Here is a 20493-nt window from a genome sequence, read left to right on the forward strand (position 1 = left end):
ACACGGAGGTGTTTTTCCTGTGCCGCCGCACCGCGCCGGCTGCGTCCCGATGCGCGGACCCGTCCGCACGTCTTTCATTAAAAAAAATCTCCTTTAACAGTGGAATATCCGGATAAAATGCTGAAACCGACTTCTTCTGAAACTTCTCTGTTCTCTCATGACATCCTGGATCAATAGAGCCTGAAATGTGGAGGTTTTCAGCTTGAACAGGCTGACGACGGCGGCTGAGAGCGCTGAGCGACGTCTCGCACCGTGGGAAGTCCTTAAAGTGACAGTATCACCTCAAAATCTCTCATCAGCCGTTAAAATTTTCACCGAAAACCAGCTTAATTTTTCGAACCATGTCCACTTCGATGTGTCTCACAGGTTTAAAAAAATTTTGATCAAACAAAACGCCAGTCTCTCAGCAACTTCTCAGACAAAGGAATTCCGACGAGGGGCTGGACGACTCCTCCCACAAGGAGTGCTCACAGGCGAATGACGTCACCGACAGGCGTGGAAAAACTCACGCATGCGCACGAGGGTTCAAGCATGTCTGACGTAAAAACATATGAATGAAATCCATATAGTTTTTGAAAAAAATAAAAAGGACCGTTACTTTATTGACAGCCCTCGTATGTGCCTGTATCTTCGTAATATGTGCCTGTATCTTTGTAATATGTGCCTGTATCTTCAAGATACGTGCTTGTATCTTTGTAATATGTGCCCGTATCTTCGTAATACGGGCCTGTATCTTCATGATGCGCCCCTGTATCTTCATGATATGCCTGTATCTTCATGATATGCCTGTATCTTCGTAATACGCACCTGTATCTTCATGATACTCATCTGTATCTTCATGATATGCCTGTATCTTCGTAATACGCACCTGTATCTTCATGATACTCATCTGTATCTTCATGATATGCCTGTATCTTCGTAATACGCACCTGTATTTTCACGATACTCGTCTGTATCTTCACGATACACGCCTGTATTTTCACGATACGCGCCTGTATCTTCACGATAGGCGCCTGTATCTTCACGATACGCGCCTGTATCTTCACGATACGCGCCTGTATCTTCACGATAGGCGCCTGTATCTTCACGATACGCGCCTGTATCTTCACGATACGCGCCTGTATCTTCACGATACTAGTCTGTATCTTCACGATACACGCCTGTATTTTCACGATACGCGCCTGTATCTTCACGATACGTGCCTGTATCTTCATGATATGCCTGTATCTTCATGATACGCGCCTGTATCTTCACGATACGTGCCTGTATCTTCATGATATGCCTGTATCTTCATGATACGCGCCTGTATCTTCATGATACTAGTCTGTATCTTCACGATACACACCTGTATTTTCACGATACGTGCCTGTATCTTCACGATACTCGTCTGTATCTTCACAATACGCGCCTGTATCTTCACGATACACGCCTGTATCTTCACGATACTCGTCTGTATCTTCACGATACGCATCGGTATCTTCACAATACTGGTCTGTATCTTCACGATACGCGCCTGTATCTTTGTAATATGTGCCTGTATCTTCGTAATGCTGCGTGCCTGTGTCTTCAAGATATGTAGTTACATTTTTCCCGCACAAGCTCAGATTAAAACAAAGATAACGCAAACTTACTTTGCAGCACTACATAGTATCTTCATGACTTCCTGTCTCCTATTTTCACAATAATAAGTGTGTGTGTGTATCAACACGCAGCAGAGAATATCTGTCTGCCACTCCTCAGTCGTAACCCCCCATCTCACACCCACAGAAACCCATATAAACACCCACACCGACAGAAACACACAGGTACACCCCACACACACAGAAACACATATAAACACACACACACATACACCCCCCCCCACACATATAAACACACACACACACACCACACACAAAAACACATATGAAAACACACACATACACCCCCCCCCACACATATAAACACACACACACACACACCACACACAAAAACACATATGAAAACACACACATACACCCCCCCCCACACATATAAACACACACACCCACCACACACAAAAACCCATATAAACACCCACACCGACAGAAACGCACAGGTACACCCCCCACACACACAAACACATATAAACACACACACACATACACCCCCCCCACACATATAAACACACACACCCACCACACACAAAAACACATATGAACACACACACATACACCCCCCCACACATATAAACACACACACACCCACCACACACAAAACACACATAAACACCCCCACACCCCCACACATATAAACACAAACACCCCCACACATATAAACACATACACCCCCCATACACCCCCACACACAGAAACCCATATAAACACACACACATACACTCCCCACACATAAACACACACACCCATAGTAGTGTAACTGAGAGCCTACACAGAAACACACACCCATACCCCCCCACACACAGAAACACATATAAACATACACACCCCCACACACAGAAACACATATAAACATACACACCACACACAGACAGAAACACATATAAACACACACACATACACCCCCACACAGAAACACATATAAACACACACACATACACCCCCACACACAGAAACACATATAAACACACACACATACACCCCCACACACAGAAACACATATAAACACACACACATACACCCCCACACACAGAAACACATATAAACACACACATACACCCCGCCACACATATAAACACACACACATACACCCCCCCACACATATAAACACACACACACACCACACACAAAAACACATATGAACACACATACACCCCCCACACATATAAACACACACCCCCATACATGCCCACACACAGAAACACATATAAACACAGACATACACTCCCACAAACAGAAACACATATAAACACACACACATACACCCCACACAAACACATATAAACACACAGACATATACACCCCCACACACAGAAACACATATAAACACACACACATATACCCCCACACATATAAACACACACACCCATACTCCCCCACACACAGACACATATAAACACACACACCCATACTCCCCCACACACAGAAACACATATAAACACACACACATACACCCCACACAAACACATATAAACACACAGACATATACACCCCCACACACAGAAACACATATAAGCACACACATACAACCCACACACATATAAACACACACACCCATACACCCCCCCACACAGAAACACATATAAACACACACACATACACCCCCCACACATATAAACACACACACCCATATACCCCCCCCACACAGAAACATATAAACACACACACATACACCCCCACACACAGAAACACATATAAACACACACACATACACCCCACACAGACAGAAACACATATAAACACACAGACACATACACCCCCACACACAGAAACACATATAAGCACACACACATACAACCCACACACATATAAACACACACACCCATACACCCCCCACACAGAAACACATATAAACACACACACATACCCCCCACACATATAAACACATACACCGCCACACATATAAACACACACACCCATATACCCCCCCACACAGAAACATATAAACACACAGACACACACAGAAACACATGTAAACACACAGACATATACACCGCAACACATATAAACACACATACACCCCCTACACACAGAAACACATATCAATCAATCAATTTTATTTATATAGCGCCAAATCACAACAAACAGTTGCCCCAAGGCGCTTTATATTGTAAGGCAAAAGCCATACAATAATTACAGAAAAACCCCAATGGTCAAAACGACCCCCTGTGAGCAAGCACTTGGCGACAGTGGGAAGGAAAAACTCCCTTTTAACAGGAAGAAACCTCCAGCAGAACCAGGCTCAGGGAGGGGCAGTCTTCTGCTGGGACTGGTTGGGGCTGAGGGAGAGAACCAGGGAAAAGACATGCTGTGGAAGAGAGCAGAGATCAGTCACTAATGATTAAATGCAGAGTGGTGCATACAGAGCAAAAAGAGAAAGAAACACTCAGTGCATCATGGGAACCCCCCAGCAGTCTAAGTCTATAGCAGCATAACTAAGGGATGGTTCAGGGTCACCTGATCCAGCCCTAACTATAAGCTTTAGCAAAAAGGAAGGTTTTAAGCCTAATCTTAAAAGTAGATCTTAGTAGTAGAAAATCTGTCTCCCTGATCTGAATTGGGAGCTGGTTCCACAGGAGAGGAGCCTGAAAGCTGAAGGCTCTGCCTCCCATTCTACTCTTACAAACCCTAGGAACTACAAGTAAGCCTGCAGTCTGAGAGCGAAGCGCTCTATTGGGGTGATATGGTACTACGAGGTCCCTAAGATAAGATGGGACCTGATTATTCAAAACCTTATAAGTAAGAAGAAGAATTTTAAATTCTATTCTAGAATTAACAGGAAGCCAATGAAGAGAGGCCAATATGGGTGAGATATGCTCTCTCCTTCTAGTCCCTGTCAGTACTCTAGCTGCAGCATTTTGAATTAACTGAAGGCTTTTCAGGGAACCTTTAGGACAACCTGATAATAATGAATTACAATAGTCCAGCCTAGAGGAAATAAATGCATGAATTAGTTTTTCAGCATCACTCTGAGACAAGACCTTTCTAATTTTAGAGATATTGCGTAAATGCAAAAAAGCAGTCCTACATATTTGTTTAATATGCGCTTTGAATGACATATCCTGATCAAAAATGACTCCAAGATTTCTCACAGTATTACTAGAGGTCAGGGTAATGCCATCCAGAGTAAGGATCTGGTTAGACACCATGTTTCTAAGATTTGTGGGGCCAAGTACAATAACTTCAGTTTTATCTGAGTTTAAAAGCAGGAAATTAGAGGTCATCCATGTCTTTATGTCTGTAAGACAATCCTGCAGTTTAGCTAATTGGTGTGTGTCCTCTGGCTTCATGGATAGATAAAGCTGGGTATCATCTGCGTAACAGTGAAAATTTAAGCAATGCCGTCTAATAATACTGCCTAAGGGAAGCATGTATAAAGTGAATAAAATTGGTCCTAGCACAGAACCTTGTGGAACTCCATAATTAACCTTAGTCTGTGAAGAAGATTCCCCATTTACATGAACAAATTGTAATCTATTAGACAAATATGATTCAAACCACCGCAGCACAGTGCCTTTAATACCTATGGCATGCTCTAATCTCTGTAATAAAATTTTATGGTCAACAGTATCAAAAGCAGCACTGAGGTCTAACAGAACAAGCACAGAGATGAGTCCACTGTCTGAGGCCATAAGAAGATCATTTGTAACCTTCACTAATGCTGTTTCTGTACTATGATGAATTCCTAAAACCTGACTGAAACTCTTCAAATAGACCATTCCTCTGCAGATGATCAGTTAGCTGTTTTACAACTACCCTTTCAAGAATTTTTGAGAGAAATATAAACACACACACATATAAACACACACACCCATACACCCCGACACACAGAAACACATATAAACACACAGACACATACACCCCCATACACATAAACACACACACATACACCTCCACACATATAAACACACACCCCACACACAGAAACATATATAAACACACACATACACATGTGGTGTGTGTGTCTCTCTGTCTTTGTGTGTCTGTGTGTAACACTGTGGTGTGTGTGTGTGTGTCTCTCTCTGTATTTGTGTGTCTGTGTGTAATACTGCTGTATGTGTCTGTGTGTAACACTGTGGTGTGTGTGTGTGTCTCTCTCTGTATTTGTGTGTCTGTGTGTAATACTGCTGTATGTGTCTGTGTGTAACACTGTGGTGTGTGTGTCTCTCTGTCTTTGTGTGTCTGTGTGTAATACTGCTGTATGTGTCTGTGTGTAACACTGGTGTGTGTGTGTCTCTGTCTGTGTGTCTGTGTGTAACACTGTGGTGTGTGTCTCTCTCTGTCTTTGTGTGTCTGTGGGTAACACTGTTGTGTGTGTGTCTCTGTCTTTGTGTGTCTGTGTGTAACACTGTGGTGTGTGTCTTTGTCTGTGTGTAACTCCTGTGTGTGTGTGTGTGTCTGTGTGTGTGTGTGTGTGTGTGTGTGTGTGTCTGTCTGTGTCTGTGTGTAACACTGTTGTGTGTGTGTCTGTGTGTGTGTGTGTCTGTCTATGTGTCTGTGTGTAACACTGTTGTGTGTGTGTCTGTGTGTGTGTGTGTCTGTCTATGTGTGTGTGTGTAACACTGTTGTGTGTGTGTCTGTGTGTGTGTGTGTCTGTCTATGTGTCTGTGTGTAACACTGTTGTGTGTGTGTGTCTCTCTCTGTTTGTGTGTCTGTGTGTAACACTGTGGTGTGTGTGTGTGTGTGTGTCTCTGTCATTGTGTGTCTGTGTGTAACACTGTGGTGTGTGTCTTTGTGTGTAACACGTGTGTGTGTGTGTGTGTCTCTGTCTTTGTGTGTCTGTGTGTAACACTGTTGTGTGTGTGTGTCTCTCTCTGTGTTTGTGTGTGTGTGTAACACTGTGGTGTGTGTGTGTCTGTCATTGTGTGTCTGTGTGTAACACTGTTGTGTGTCTCTCTGTCTTTGTGTGTCTGTGTGTAACACTGTTGTGTGTGTCTCTGTCTTTGTGTGTCTGTGTGTAACCCTGTGGTGTGTGTGTCTCTCTCGGCCTTTGTGTAACACTGTTGTGTGTGTTTCTGTCTTTGTGTGTCTGTGTGTAACACTGTTGTGTGTGTTTCTCTGCCTTTGTGTCTGTGTAACACTGTTGTGTGTTTCTCTGCCTTTATGTGTCTGTGTGTAACACTGTTGTGTGTGTTTCTCTGCCTTTATGTGTCTGTGTGTAACACTGTTGTGTGTGTCTCTCTGGCTTTGTGTCTGTGTGTAACACTGTTGTGTCTGTGTGTAACACTGTTGTGTCTGTGTGTGTCTCTGTCTCTCTCTGTCTTTATGTGTCTGTGTGTAACACTTGTGTGTGTGTGTGTGTGTGTGTCTCTGTCTGTTTTTATGTGTCTGTGTAACACTGTTGTGTGTGTTTCTGTCTTTGTCTGTCTGTATGTAACACTGTTGTGTGTGTTTCTGTCTTTGTGTCTGTGTGTAACCCTGTGGTGTGTGTGGGTCTCTCTGTCTTTGTGTCTCTGTGTGTAACCCTGTGGTGTGTGTGTGTGTGTGTGTGTGTGTCTCTGTCTTTATGTGTCTGTGTGTAACACTGTGGTGTGTGTGTGTCTGTCTTTGTGTCTGTGTGTAACCCTGTGGTGTGTGTGTCTGTCTTTATGTGTCTGTGTGTAAGCCTGTGGTGTGTGTGTGTGTGTGTGTCTCTGTCTTTATGTGTCGGTGTGTGTGTGTGTGTGTGTGTGTGTGTCTCTGTCTTTATGTGTCTGTGTGTAAGCCTGTGGTGTGTGTGTGTGTGTGTGTCTCTGTCTTTATGTGTCTGTGTGTAACACTGTGGTGTGTGTGGGTCTCTCTGTCTTTGTGTGTCTGTGTGTAACCCTGTGGTGTGTGTGTGTGTCTCTGTCTTTATGTGTCTGTGTGTAACACTGTGGTGTGTGTGTGTGTGTCTGTCTCTGTCTTTATGTGTCTGTGTGTAACACTGTGGTGTGTGTGTGTGTCTGTCTTTATGTGTCTGTGTGTAACACTGTGGTGTGTGTTTCTGTCTTTGTGTGTCTGTGTGAAACCCTGTGGTGTGTGTGTGTGTGTGTGTCTCTCTGTCTTTATGTGTCTTTGTGTAACACTGTGGTGTGTGTTTCTGTCTTTGTGTGTCTGTGTGTAACCCTGTGGTGTGTGTGGGTCTCTCTGTCTTTGTGTGTCTGTGTGTAACCCTGTTGTGTGTGTGTGTCTCTCTGTCTTTATGTGTCTGTGTGTAACACTGTGGTGTGTGTTTCTGTCTTTGTGTCTTTGTGTAACCCTGTGGTGTGTGTGGGTCTCTCTGTCTTTGTGTGTCTGTGTGTAACCCTGTGGTGTGTGTGTGTGTGTGTCTCTCCGTCCCCATACATAGAAAGCCATATAAACACACACACATACACCCCCACACATATAAACACATACACCGCCACACATAGAAAGCCATATAAACACACACACATACACCCCCCATACATATAAACACACACACCCATATACCCCCCCACACAGAAACATATAAACACACAGACACACACAGAAACACATGTAAACACACAGACATATACACCGCAACACATATAAACACACATACACCCCACACACACAGAAGCACATATAAACACACAGACATATACACCGCAACACATATAAACACACATACACCCCACACACACAGAAGCACATATAAACACACAGACACATACACCCCTACACACAGAAACACATATAAACACACACACATATAAACACACACACCCATACACCCCCACACACAGAAACACATATAAACACACAGACACATACACCCCCATACACATAAACACACACACATACACCTCCACACATATAAACACACACATACACCCCCATACATATAAACACACACACATACACCTCCACACATATAAACACACACACACACATACACCCCCATATACATAAACACACACACACACACACCCCACACACAGAAACATATATAAACACACACACATACACCCCCATACACATAAAGACACACCCCACACACAGAAACATATATAAACACACACACACATACACCCCCCATGTGTGTGTATGTGTGTGTGTGTGTGTGTGTGGGTAAAACACTTGTGTGTCTGTGTAACACTGTGGTGTGTGTGTCTCTCTGTCTTTGTGTGTCTGTGTGTAACACTGTGGTGTGTGTCTCTCTGTCTTTGTGTGTCTGTGTGTAACACTGTGGTGTGTGTGTGTGTCTCTCTCTGTGTGTCTGTGTGTAATACTGCTGTATGTGTCTGTGTGTAACACTGTTGTGTGTGTGTCTCTCTCTGTCTTTGTGTGTCTGTGTGTAACACTGTTGTGTGTGTGTCTCTGTCTTTGTGTGTCTGTGTGTAACACTGTGGTGTGTGTCTTTGTGTGTAACTCTTGTGTGTGTGTGTCTCTCTCTGTCTTTGTGTGTGTGTAACACTTGTGTGTGTGTGTGTCTGTCTATGTGTGTGTGTGTGTGTGTCTGTCTATGTGTCTGTGTGTAACACTGTTGTGTGTGTGTGTCTCTGTGTTTGTGTGTCTGTGTGTAACACTGTGGTGTGTGTCTTTGTGTGTAACACTTGTGTGTGTGTGTCTCTGTCTTTGTGTGTCTGTGTGTAACACTGTTGTGTGTGTGTGTCTCTGTGTTTGTGTGTGTGTGTAACACTGTGGTGTGTGTGTGTCTGTCATTGTGTGTCTGTGTGTAACATTGTGGTGTGTGTCATTGTCTGTGTATAACACTGTTGTGTGTGTCTCTGTCTTTGTGTGTCTGTGTGTAACACTGTGGTGTGTGTGTGTGTGTGTCTTTGTGTGTCTGTGTGTAACCCTATGGTGTGTGTGTCTCTCTCGGTCTTTGTGTAACACTGTTGTGTGTGTTTCTGTCTTTGTGTGTCTGTGTGTAACCCTGTTGTGTGTGTGTCTCTGCTTTTGTGTGTCTGGGTGTAACACTGTTGTGTGTGTGTTTCTCTGCCTTTATGTGTCTGTGTGTAACACTGTTGTGTCTGTGTGTAACACTGTTGTGTGTGTGTGTGTCTCTGTCTCTCTCTGTCTTTATGTGTCTGTGTGTAACACTTGTGTGTGTGTGTGTCTCTCTCTGTTTTTATGTGTCTGTGTGTAACACTGTTGTGTGTCTCTCTGCCTTTATCTGTCTGTGTGTAACACTGTTGTGTGTGTCTCTCTAGCTTTGTGTGTCTGTGTGTACCCCTGTGGTGTGTGTGTGTGTCTCTCTGTCTTTGTGTGTCTGTGTGTAACACTGTTGTGTGTGTGTCTCTGCTTTTGTGTGTCTGGGTGTAACACTGTTGTGTGTGTGTGTCTCTGCCTTTATGTGTCTGTGTGTAACACTGTTGTGTCTGTGTGTAACACTGTTGTGTGTGTGTGTCTCTGTCTCTCTCTGTCATTATGTGTCTGTGTGTAACACGTGTGTGTGTGTGTCTCTCTCTGTTTTTATGTGTCTGTGTGTAACACTGTTGTGTGTCTCTCTGCCTTTATCTGTCTGTGTGTAACACTGTTGTGTGTGTCTGTGTGTACCCCTGTGGTGTGTGTGTGTGGGTCTCTCTGTCTTTGTGTGTCTGTGTGTAACACTGTTGTGTGTGTGTGTCTCTCTGCCTTTATGTGTCTGTGTGTAACACTGTTGTGTGTGTGTCTCTCTGCTTTTGTGTGTCTGGGTGTAACACTGTTGTGTGTGTGTGTGTCTCTGCCTTTATGTGTCTGTGTGTAACACTGTTGTGTGTGTGTGTCTCTGCCTTTATGTGTCTGTGTGTAACACTGTTGTGTGTGTGTGTCTCTCTCGGTCTTTGTGTGTCTTTGTGTAACACTGTTGTGTGTGTTTCTGTCTTTGTCTGTCTGTATGTAACACTGTTGTGTGTGTTTGTCTTTATGTGTCTGTGTGTAACCCTGTGGTGTGTGTGGGTCTCTCTGTCTTTGTGTCTCTGTGTGTAACCCTGTGGTGTGTGTGTGTCTCTGTCTTTATGTGTCTGTGTGTAACACTGTGGTGTGTGTGTGTGTGTGTCTGTCTTTGTGTCTGTGTGTAACCCTGTGGTGTGTGTGTCTGTCTTTGTGTCTGTGTGTAACCCTGTGGTGTGTGTGTGTGTGTCTCTGTCTTTATGTGTCTGTGTGTAACACTGTGGTGTGTGTGGGTCTCTCTGTCTTTGTGTGTCTGTGTGTAACCCTGTGGTGTGTGTGTGCGTGTGTGTGTGTCTCTGTCTTTATGTGTTTGTGTGTAACACTGTGGTGTGTGTGTGTGTGTGTGTGTGTCTGTCTTTATGTGTCTGTGTGTAACCCTGTTGTGTGTGTGTGTGTGTGTGTGTGTCTCTCTCTGTCTTTGTGTCTGTGTGTGTTTCTGTCTTTATGTGTCTGTGTGTAACCCTGTGGTGTGTGTGTGTGTGTGTCTCTCTGTCCCCATACATAGAAAGCCATATAAACACACACACATACACCCCCACACATATAAACACATACACCGCCACACATAGAAAGCCATATAAACACACACACATACACCCCCCACACATATAAACACATACACCCCCCATACATATAAACACACACACCCATATACCCCCCACACAGAAACATATAAACACACAGACACACACAGAAACACATGTAAACACAAAGACATATACACCGCAACACATATAAACACACATACACCCCACACACACAGAAGCACATATAAACACACAGACATATACACCGCAACACACAGAAACACATATAAACACACAGACATATACACCGCAACACACAGAAACACATATAAACACACACATCCATACACCCCCACACACAGAAACACATATAAACACACAGACACATACACCCCCATACACATAAACACACACACATACGCCTCCACACATATAAACACACACATACACCCCCATACACATAAACACACACACATACACCTCCACACATATAAACACACACACACATACACCCCATACACATAAACACACACACACAGAAACATATATAAACACACACACACACATACACCCCCATACACATAAAGACACACCCCACACACAGAAACATATATAAACACACACACACATACACCCCCCATGTGTGTGTATGTGTGTGTGTGTGGGTAAAACACTTGTGTGTCTGTGTAACACTGTGGTGTGTGTGTCTCTCTGTCTTTGTGTGTCTGTGTGTAACACTATGGTGTGTGTGTGTCTCTCTCTGTGTGTCTGTGTGTAATACTGCTGTATGTGTCTGTGTGTAACACTGTGGTGTGTGTGTCTCTCTGTCTTTGTGTGTAACACTGTGGTGTGTGTGTCTCTCTGTCTTTGTGTGTAACACTGTGGTGTGTGTGTGTTTCTGTCTTTATGTGTCTGTGTGTAACACTGTGGTGTGTGTGGGTCTCTCTGTCTGTGTGTGTCTGTGTGTAACCCTGTGGTGTGTGTTTCTGTCTTTATGTGTGTGTGTGTGTGTGTGTGTGTGTGTGTGTGTGTGTGTGTGTGTGTGTGTGTGTGTGTGTGTGTGTGTGTGTGTGTAACACTGTGGTGTGTGTTTCTGTCTATGTGTCTGTGTGTAACCCTGTGGTGTGTGTCTCTCTGTCTTTGTGTGTCTGTGTGTAACCCTGTGGTGTGTGTGTGTGTCTCTGTCTTTATGTGTCTGTGTGTAACACTGTGGTGTGTGTGGGTCTCTCTGTCTTTGTGTGTCTGTGTGTAACCCTGTGGTGTGTGTGTGTGTGTGTCTCTGTCTGTGTGTGTCTGTGTGTAACCCTGTGGTGTGTGTTTCTGTCTTTGTGTGTCTGTGTGTAACCCTGTGGTGTGTGTTTCTCTGTCTTTGTGTGTCTGTGTGTAACCCTGTGGTGTGTGTGTGTGTCTCTCTGTCTTTGTGTCTGTGTGTAACGCTGTGGTGTGTGTGTGTTTCTGTCTTTGTCTGTGTGTAACACTGTGGTGTGTGTGTGTGTCTGTCTTTATGTGTCTGTGTGTAACACTGTGGTGTGTGTGTGTTTCTGTCTTTATGTGTCTGTTTTGTAACACTGTGGTGTGTGTGTGGGTCTCTCTGTCTTTGTGTGTCTGTGTGTAACCCTGTGGTGTGTGTGTCTCTGTCTGTGTGTGTCTGTGTGTAACCCTGTGGTGTGTGTTTCTGTCTTTGTGTGTCTGTGTGTAACCCTGTGGTGTGTGTTTCTCTGTCTTTGTGTGTCTGTGTGTAACCCTGTGGTGTGTGTGTGTGTCTCTCTGTCTTTGTGTCTGTGTGTAACGCTGTGGTGTGTGTGTGTTTCTGTCTTTGTCTGTGTGTAACACTGTGGTGTGTGTGTGTGTCTGTCTTTATGTGTCTGTGTGTAACACTGTGGTGTGTGTGTGTTTCTGTCTTTATGTGTCTGTGTGTAACCCTGTGGTGTGTGTTTCTGTCTTTATGTGTCTGTGTGTAACACTGTGGTGTGTGTGGGTCTCTCTGTCTGTGTGTGTCTGTGTGTAACACTGTGGTGTGTGTTTCTGTCTTTATGTGTCTGTGTGTAACACTGTGGTGTGTGTGGGTCTCTCTGTCTGTGTGTGTCTGTGTGTAACACTGTGGTGTGTGTTTCTGTCTTTATGTGTCTGTGTGTAACCCTCTATCTTTGTGTGTCTGTGTGTAACACTGTGTGTTCTCTCTCGTGTTGTCACAGGTGTGCAGAGATCGTCGCTGCCAAAATGCTTCTTTCACTGAGCTGGAGACATGCATCACACGCTGTCACGGCAACGGGGTAGGCGTGACCTCACACACACTCACACACACACGCATACAGGAGACTGACCTCCATCACTCGATGGCCCACTCTTCTTTTTGCCCACCGTGTCCTTGGGTAAAGGCACCGTGTCACGCTGTCGCCACACCGTTGTCACAGGAAAATACATTCAGCAGCTGCAAAAAGAAGCAACCCAGAGGAGCCGCGCGTGGTTTATGAGGGAGGGATGTAGGTCACCTGGCTCAGGCTGAGAAACCCGGTCTGCACTTTGACCTCTGACACAGTCTGACATTGTTAAGTCGTGACCTCATACTGAAACCATCAGGTCAGCACCAATAGAACAAGTTTAAATTCATGTTCTAAACATTGTGCAGAAATGGTGTTAGTGCGTTTCCCTTTAACCGCACTCACACAGCCCGTGTTCTGCCTCCGTGACATACATCGCACTGTGGGCCACACCCACTGAGCAGGAAGCTGCAGCTGATTAAAGAAGCAAACACACATTCAGGCTGCGTCTTACACAACTCTTCATTTATTTGTTTGTTTGTTTATTTGTTTGTCAGTGCTTTTTTATGTTAGCTTCCTGAAAGCCTGTGCCGTGTTCCCTTTAAGTGTCGTCTGTTCTCATTCCCAGACTGTGATCTGCTCTTCAGGCAGCACAAAGACGTTTTTAACTAAAGGCAGCATGTTCAGCTTTTGATGGCCTTTAGGAGCAGCAGAGCATCATGGGAATGTGACATGTTGTTCTCAGCTCTCACCTGTCTCGTCAGTCGGAAATGAAACGGCTATCACCGACTTCATTTAGCGGAGGAACATCCAGTCCTGAATTCCTCTCACCTCAAAATACCACCTCCACCGACAGCCACCTGTCCAAGACCTGTTTGGACCAGAACTCTGAGAGTTCTGCAGCAGACACACAATCATCAGTATAAAATTAATGCAACAATCAGTAATAATTGTGATTCTAGACCCAAAACGCTGTTTTTTTTTTGTTTTGTTTTGTTTTACTGAGCAACAGGAAACGGGAAATAATGACATCCTGCTTGGATCCGTATTTAAGATGTCTAACATGCACACGCCTGCAGTACCTTTAAAAATGCACCGATGGCCTCATTTATCAAATATGCATACGCACTGTATCTAGTGGTAGAACAGGGGAACTGCAAGAGGATGCAACCTCGTCCACAAACGTTCTTTATTTCCTCGGACATCAACATGCCGCCTTCAGTTAATGGTGGACTTCAGACGTACAGGCTGCTGCCACCTAGTGGTCCATTTATTGTATTTGTTTTCCAGGCTTTGTGTTTCTGCTGTGACCTCACACAAACGCCTCGATCTCCATCTCACTCACTTCGCTCTCTTGGCCGCGTTTCCGGTGAGGAAACAAGCGGATGTTTTCTTACCATATATGGTTAAATGAGGGCGTGTCCCAACAACAGCAGCAAGCGTTTTGGTGCCAGTGTGATCTGAGTCACACACGGTGGGCGTGTGGACCCAGTAAGACCCAAACTCAGGTTCTGTGTGGGTGCTGGTTGTGGTGTGTGCTTTGACTTTCTGCTCACCTCTTGACAGAGAAACGCCTGAATTCGTTTGTACAGAATCAACAGCGTTGGTGTGCTAACGAGCTCGTTAGGCACTAATTGGATAATTGGGTTTTGATGACTCTCCTTTATTTCGGAGCGCTGAATGTCTGGGAATATGAATCATCTGCATCTCTTCAGGCTTTACTTTTTTTAGACATCTGTTAAAATCTCACTTCCTGCCAAATGTGGTGACGCCAAAGTTCAGCTTTATTTATACCAGAACCGTAGCGAACATTCGCACTCTGGGACGCCAGGCGCCGTGATCGGAATCGTCGCACTCGTTTGTCGTGCAGCAAACATTTCCCCTTTTCTTAAAGCACACGGTGAGGAGGGGCCATCAGCCAGGGGGCGGGGCTATCTTTGACTGACATCACTGTGCAGGCTGAGAGAGTGACAGCAGCAGACATCAAACACACAACCGGCAGTTTATAATGACACCCAGCATCCTGTGTGTGTGTGTGTGTGTGTGTGTGTGTGTGTGTGTGTGTGTGTGTGTGTGTGTGTGTGTGTGTGTGTGTGTGTGTGTGTGTGTGTGTGTGTGTGTGCGCAGGTGTGTAACAGTAACGGGAACTGTCACTGTGACGGTGGCTGGGCTCCGCCTTTTTGTGACAAGCCCGGACTCGGCGGCAGTGTGGACAGCGGGCCGATCCAGCACCACAGTAAGTGTTTGGACCTCACCAGCAGGGGGCGCACCACTAACAGTCAAACGTCATCACCAGCAAACTGCATTTATTTCCTTTGATTTGAAAAGACGACGTTTTAATGTCTGACTGAAATCAGACTTTGATCAGATTGTATGAAAGTTTGTGTGTCCAGACATTATTACATCACACACAGACACACAAACACACAGACACACAAACGTACACACACAGATACACTAACAAACACACAGAAACAAACAAACGTACACACACAGACACACTAACAAACACACAGAAACAAACGTACACACACAGACACACTAACAAACACAGAAACAAACAAACGTATACACAAACACACACAGACACACTAACAAACACACAGAAACAAACGTACACACACAGACACACTAACAAACATACAGAAACAAACGTACACACAGAAACAAACAAACGTACACACACAGACACACAAACAAACGTACACACACAGACACACTAACAAACGCAGAAACAAACAAACGTATACACAAACACACACAGACACACTAACAAACACACAGAAACAAACAAACGTATACACAAACACACACAGACACACTAACAAACACACAGAAACAAACGTACACACAGAGACACACTAACAAACATACAGAAACAAACGTACACACAGAAACAAACAAACGTACACACACAGACACACAAACAAACGTACACACACAGACACACTAACAAACACAGAAACAAACAAACGTATACACAGACACACTAACAAACACACAGAAACAAACGTACACACACAGACACACTAACAAACATACAGAAACAAACGTACACACAGAAACAAACAAATGTACACACACAGACACACTAACGTACACACAGAAACAAACAAACGTACACACACAGACACACTAACAAACACACAGAAACAAACGTACACACACAGACACACTAACAAACATACAGAAACAAACGTACACACAGAAACAAACAAACGTACACACACAGACATACAAACAAACGTACACACACAGACACACTAACAAACACAGAAACAAACAAACGTATACACAAACACACACAGACACACTAACAAACACACAGAAACAAACGTACACACACAGACACACTAACAAACATACAGAAACAAACGTACACACAGAAACAAACAAACGTACACACACAGACACACAAACAAACATACACACACAGACACACTAACAAACACAGAAACAAACAAACGTATACACAAACACACACAGACACACTAACAAACACACAGAAACAAACGTACACACACAGACACACTAACAAACACACAAACAAACAAACGTATACACAAACACACAGACACACTAACAAACACACAGAAACAAACGTACACACAGAAACAAACAAACATACACACACAGACACACTAACAAACACACAGAAACAAACGTACACACAGAAACAAACAAACGTACACACACAGACACACTAACAAACACACAGAAACAAACGTACACACAGAAACAAACAAACGTACACACACAGACACACTAACAAACACACAGAAACAAACGTACACACACAGACACACTAACAAACACAGAAACAAACAAACGTATACACAAACACACACAGACACACTAACAAACACACAGAAACAAACAAACGTACACACACAGACACACAGACACACTAACAAACACACAGAAACAAACGTACACACACAGACACACTAACAAACACACAGAAACAAACAAACGTACACACAAACACACTAACAAACACACAGAAACAAACAAACGTATACACAAACACACACAGACACACTAACAAACACACAGAAACAAACGTACACACACAGACACACTAACAAACACACAGAAACAAACAAACGTACACACAAACACACACAGACACACTAACAAACACACAGAAACAAACGTACACACACAGACACACTAACAAACACACAGAAACAAACAAACGTACACACAAACACACTAACAAACACACAGAAACAAACAAACGTATACACAAACACACAGACACACTAACAAACACACAGAAACAAACGTACACACACAAACACACTAACAAACACACAGAAACAAACAAACGTACACACAAACACGCACAGACACACTAACAAACACACAGAAACAAACAAACGTACACACACAGACACACTAACAAACACACAGAAACAAACAAACGTACACACAGACACACTAACAAACACAGAAACAAACAAACGTACACACAAACACACACAGATACACTAACAAACACACAGAAACAAACAAACGTACACACACAGACACACTAACAAACACACAGAAACAAACGTACACACAGAAACAAACAAACGTATACACAAACACACACAAACACAGACACACTAACAAACATGCACACACACACAAACAGACACACTAACAAACATGCACACACACACAAACAGACACACTAACATACACACACAGACACACTAACAAACACACAGACACACTAACAAACACACACAGACACACTAACAAACACGCACATACACACACAGACACACTAACAAACACACACAGACACACTAACAAACACACACAGACACACTAACAAACATGCACACACACACAAACAGACACACTAACAAACACACACAGACACACTAACAAACACACACACACAGACACACTAACAAACATACACACACACAAACAGACACACTAACAAACACACACAGACACACTAACAAACATGCACACACACACAAACAGACACACAAACAAACACACAGACACACTAACAAACATGCACACACACACAAACAGACACACAAACAAACACACACAGACACACTAACAAACATACACACACACAAACAGACACACGAACAAATACACACACACACAGACACACTAACAAACATACACAGACACACTAACAAACACAAACAGACACACTAACAAACATGCACACATACACACACAGACACACTAACAAACACAGACACACTAACAAACATGCACACATACACACACAGACACACTAACAAACACAGACACACTAACAAACATGCACACATACACACACAGACACACTAACAAACATACACACACACACTAACAAACACAAACAGACACACTAACAAACATGCACACATACACACACAGACACACTAACAAACATACACAGACACACTAACAAACACAAACAGACACACTAACAAACATGCACACATACACACACAGACACACTAACAAACACAAACAGACACACTAACAAACATGCACACATACACACACAGACACACTAACAAACATACACAGACACACTAACAAACACAAACAGACACACTAACAAACATGCACACACACACAAACAGACACACTAACAAACATGCACACACACACAAACAGACACACTAACATACACACACAGACACACTAACAAACACACACAGACACACTAACAAACACAGACACACTAACAAACATACACACAAACAGACACACTAACAAACAAACACAGACACACTAACAAACACACACAGACACACTAACAAACACGCACATACACACAAACAGACACACTAACAAACACACACAGACACACTAACAAACACACACAGACACACTAACAAACATGCACACACACACAAACAGACACACTAACAAACACACACAGACACACTAACAAACATACACACACACAGACACACTAACAAACACACACAGACACACTAACAAACATACACACACACAAACAGACACACTAACAAACACACACAGACACACTAACAAACATGCACACACACACAAACAGACACACAAACACACACAGACACACTAGCAAACATACACACACACAAACAGACACACGAACAAATACACACACACACAGACACACTAACAAACATACACAGACACACTAACAAACACAAACAGACACACTAACAAACATGCACACATACACACACAGACACACTAACAAACACAAACAGACACACTAACAAACATGCACACATACACACACAGACACACTAACAAACATACACACACACAAACAGACACACGAACAAATACACACACACACAGACACACTAACAAACATACACACACACAAACAGACACACGAACAAATACACACACACACAGACACACTAACAAACATACACACACACAAACAGACACACGAACAAATACACACACACACAGACACACTAACAAACATACACACACACAAACAGACACACGAACAAATACACACACACACAGACACACTAACAAACACACACAGACACACTAACACAAACAGACACACTAACAAACATGCACACACACACACACAGACACACTAACATACACACACAGACACACTAACAAACACACACAGACACACTAACAAACATGCACACACACACAGACACACTAACATACACACACAGACACACTAACAAACACACACACACACACTAACATACACACACAGACACACTAACAAACACAGACACACTAACAAACATGCACACACACACAAACAGACACACTAACATACACACACAGACACACTAACAAACACACACACACACACTAACATACACACACAGACACACTAACAAACACAGACACACTAACAAACATGCACACACACACAAACAGACACACTAACATACACACACAGACACACTAACAAACACACACAGACACACTAACAAACATGCACACACACACAGACACACTAACAAACACACACAGACACACTAACAAACATACACACACAAACAGACCCACTAACAAACACACACAGACACTAATAAACATGCACACACATACAAACAGACACACTAACAAACACACACAGACACACTAACAAACATGCACACACACACACAGACACACACAAACAGACACACTAACAAACACACACAGACACACTAACAAACATGCACACACACACACACAGACACACTAACAAACACACACAGACACACACAAACAGACACACTAATAAACATG

General features: G+C 43.4%; 1 protein-coding gene across 1 annotated transcript in view; it reads left to right on the forward strand.

Moving 5' to 3' along the window:
• The first annotated feature begins 1278 nt into the window (after positions 1 to 1278).
• LOC117505362 (disintegrin and metalloproteinase domain-containing protein 19-like) overlaps positions 1279 to 20493 on the forward strand; it is a 28887-nt gene continuing 9672 nt past the window's right edge. Inside the window, exons 1-3 of the mRNA XM_034165006.1 lie at positions 1279 to 1284; positions 13201 to 13278; positions 15394 to 15502. Coding sequence (XP_034020897.1) covers positions 1279 to 1284; positions 13201 to 13278; positions 15394 to 15502 — 193 coding nt within the window. The remainder of the gene's footprint in view (positions 1285 to 13200; positions 13279 to 15393; positions 15503 to 20493) is intronic.

This window comes from Thalassophryne amazonica, chromosome 23, assembly GCF_902500255.1.
Source record: "Thalassophryne amazonica chromosome 23, fThaAma1.1, whole genome shotgun sequence".
Taxonomy (NCBI): Eukaryota; Metazoa; Chordata; class Actinopteri; order Batrachoidiformes; family Batrachoididae; genus Thalassophryne; species Thalassophryne amazonica.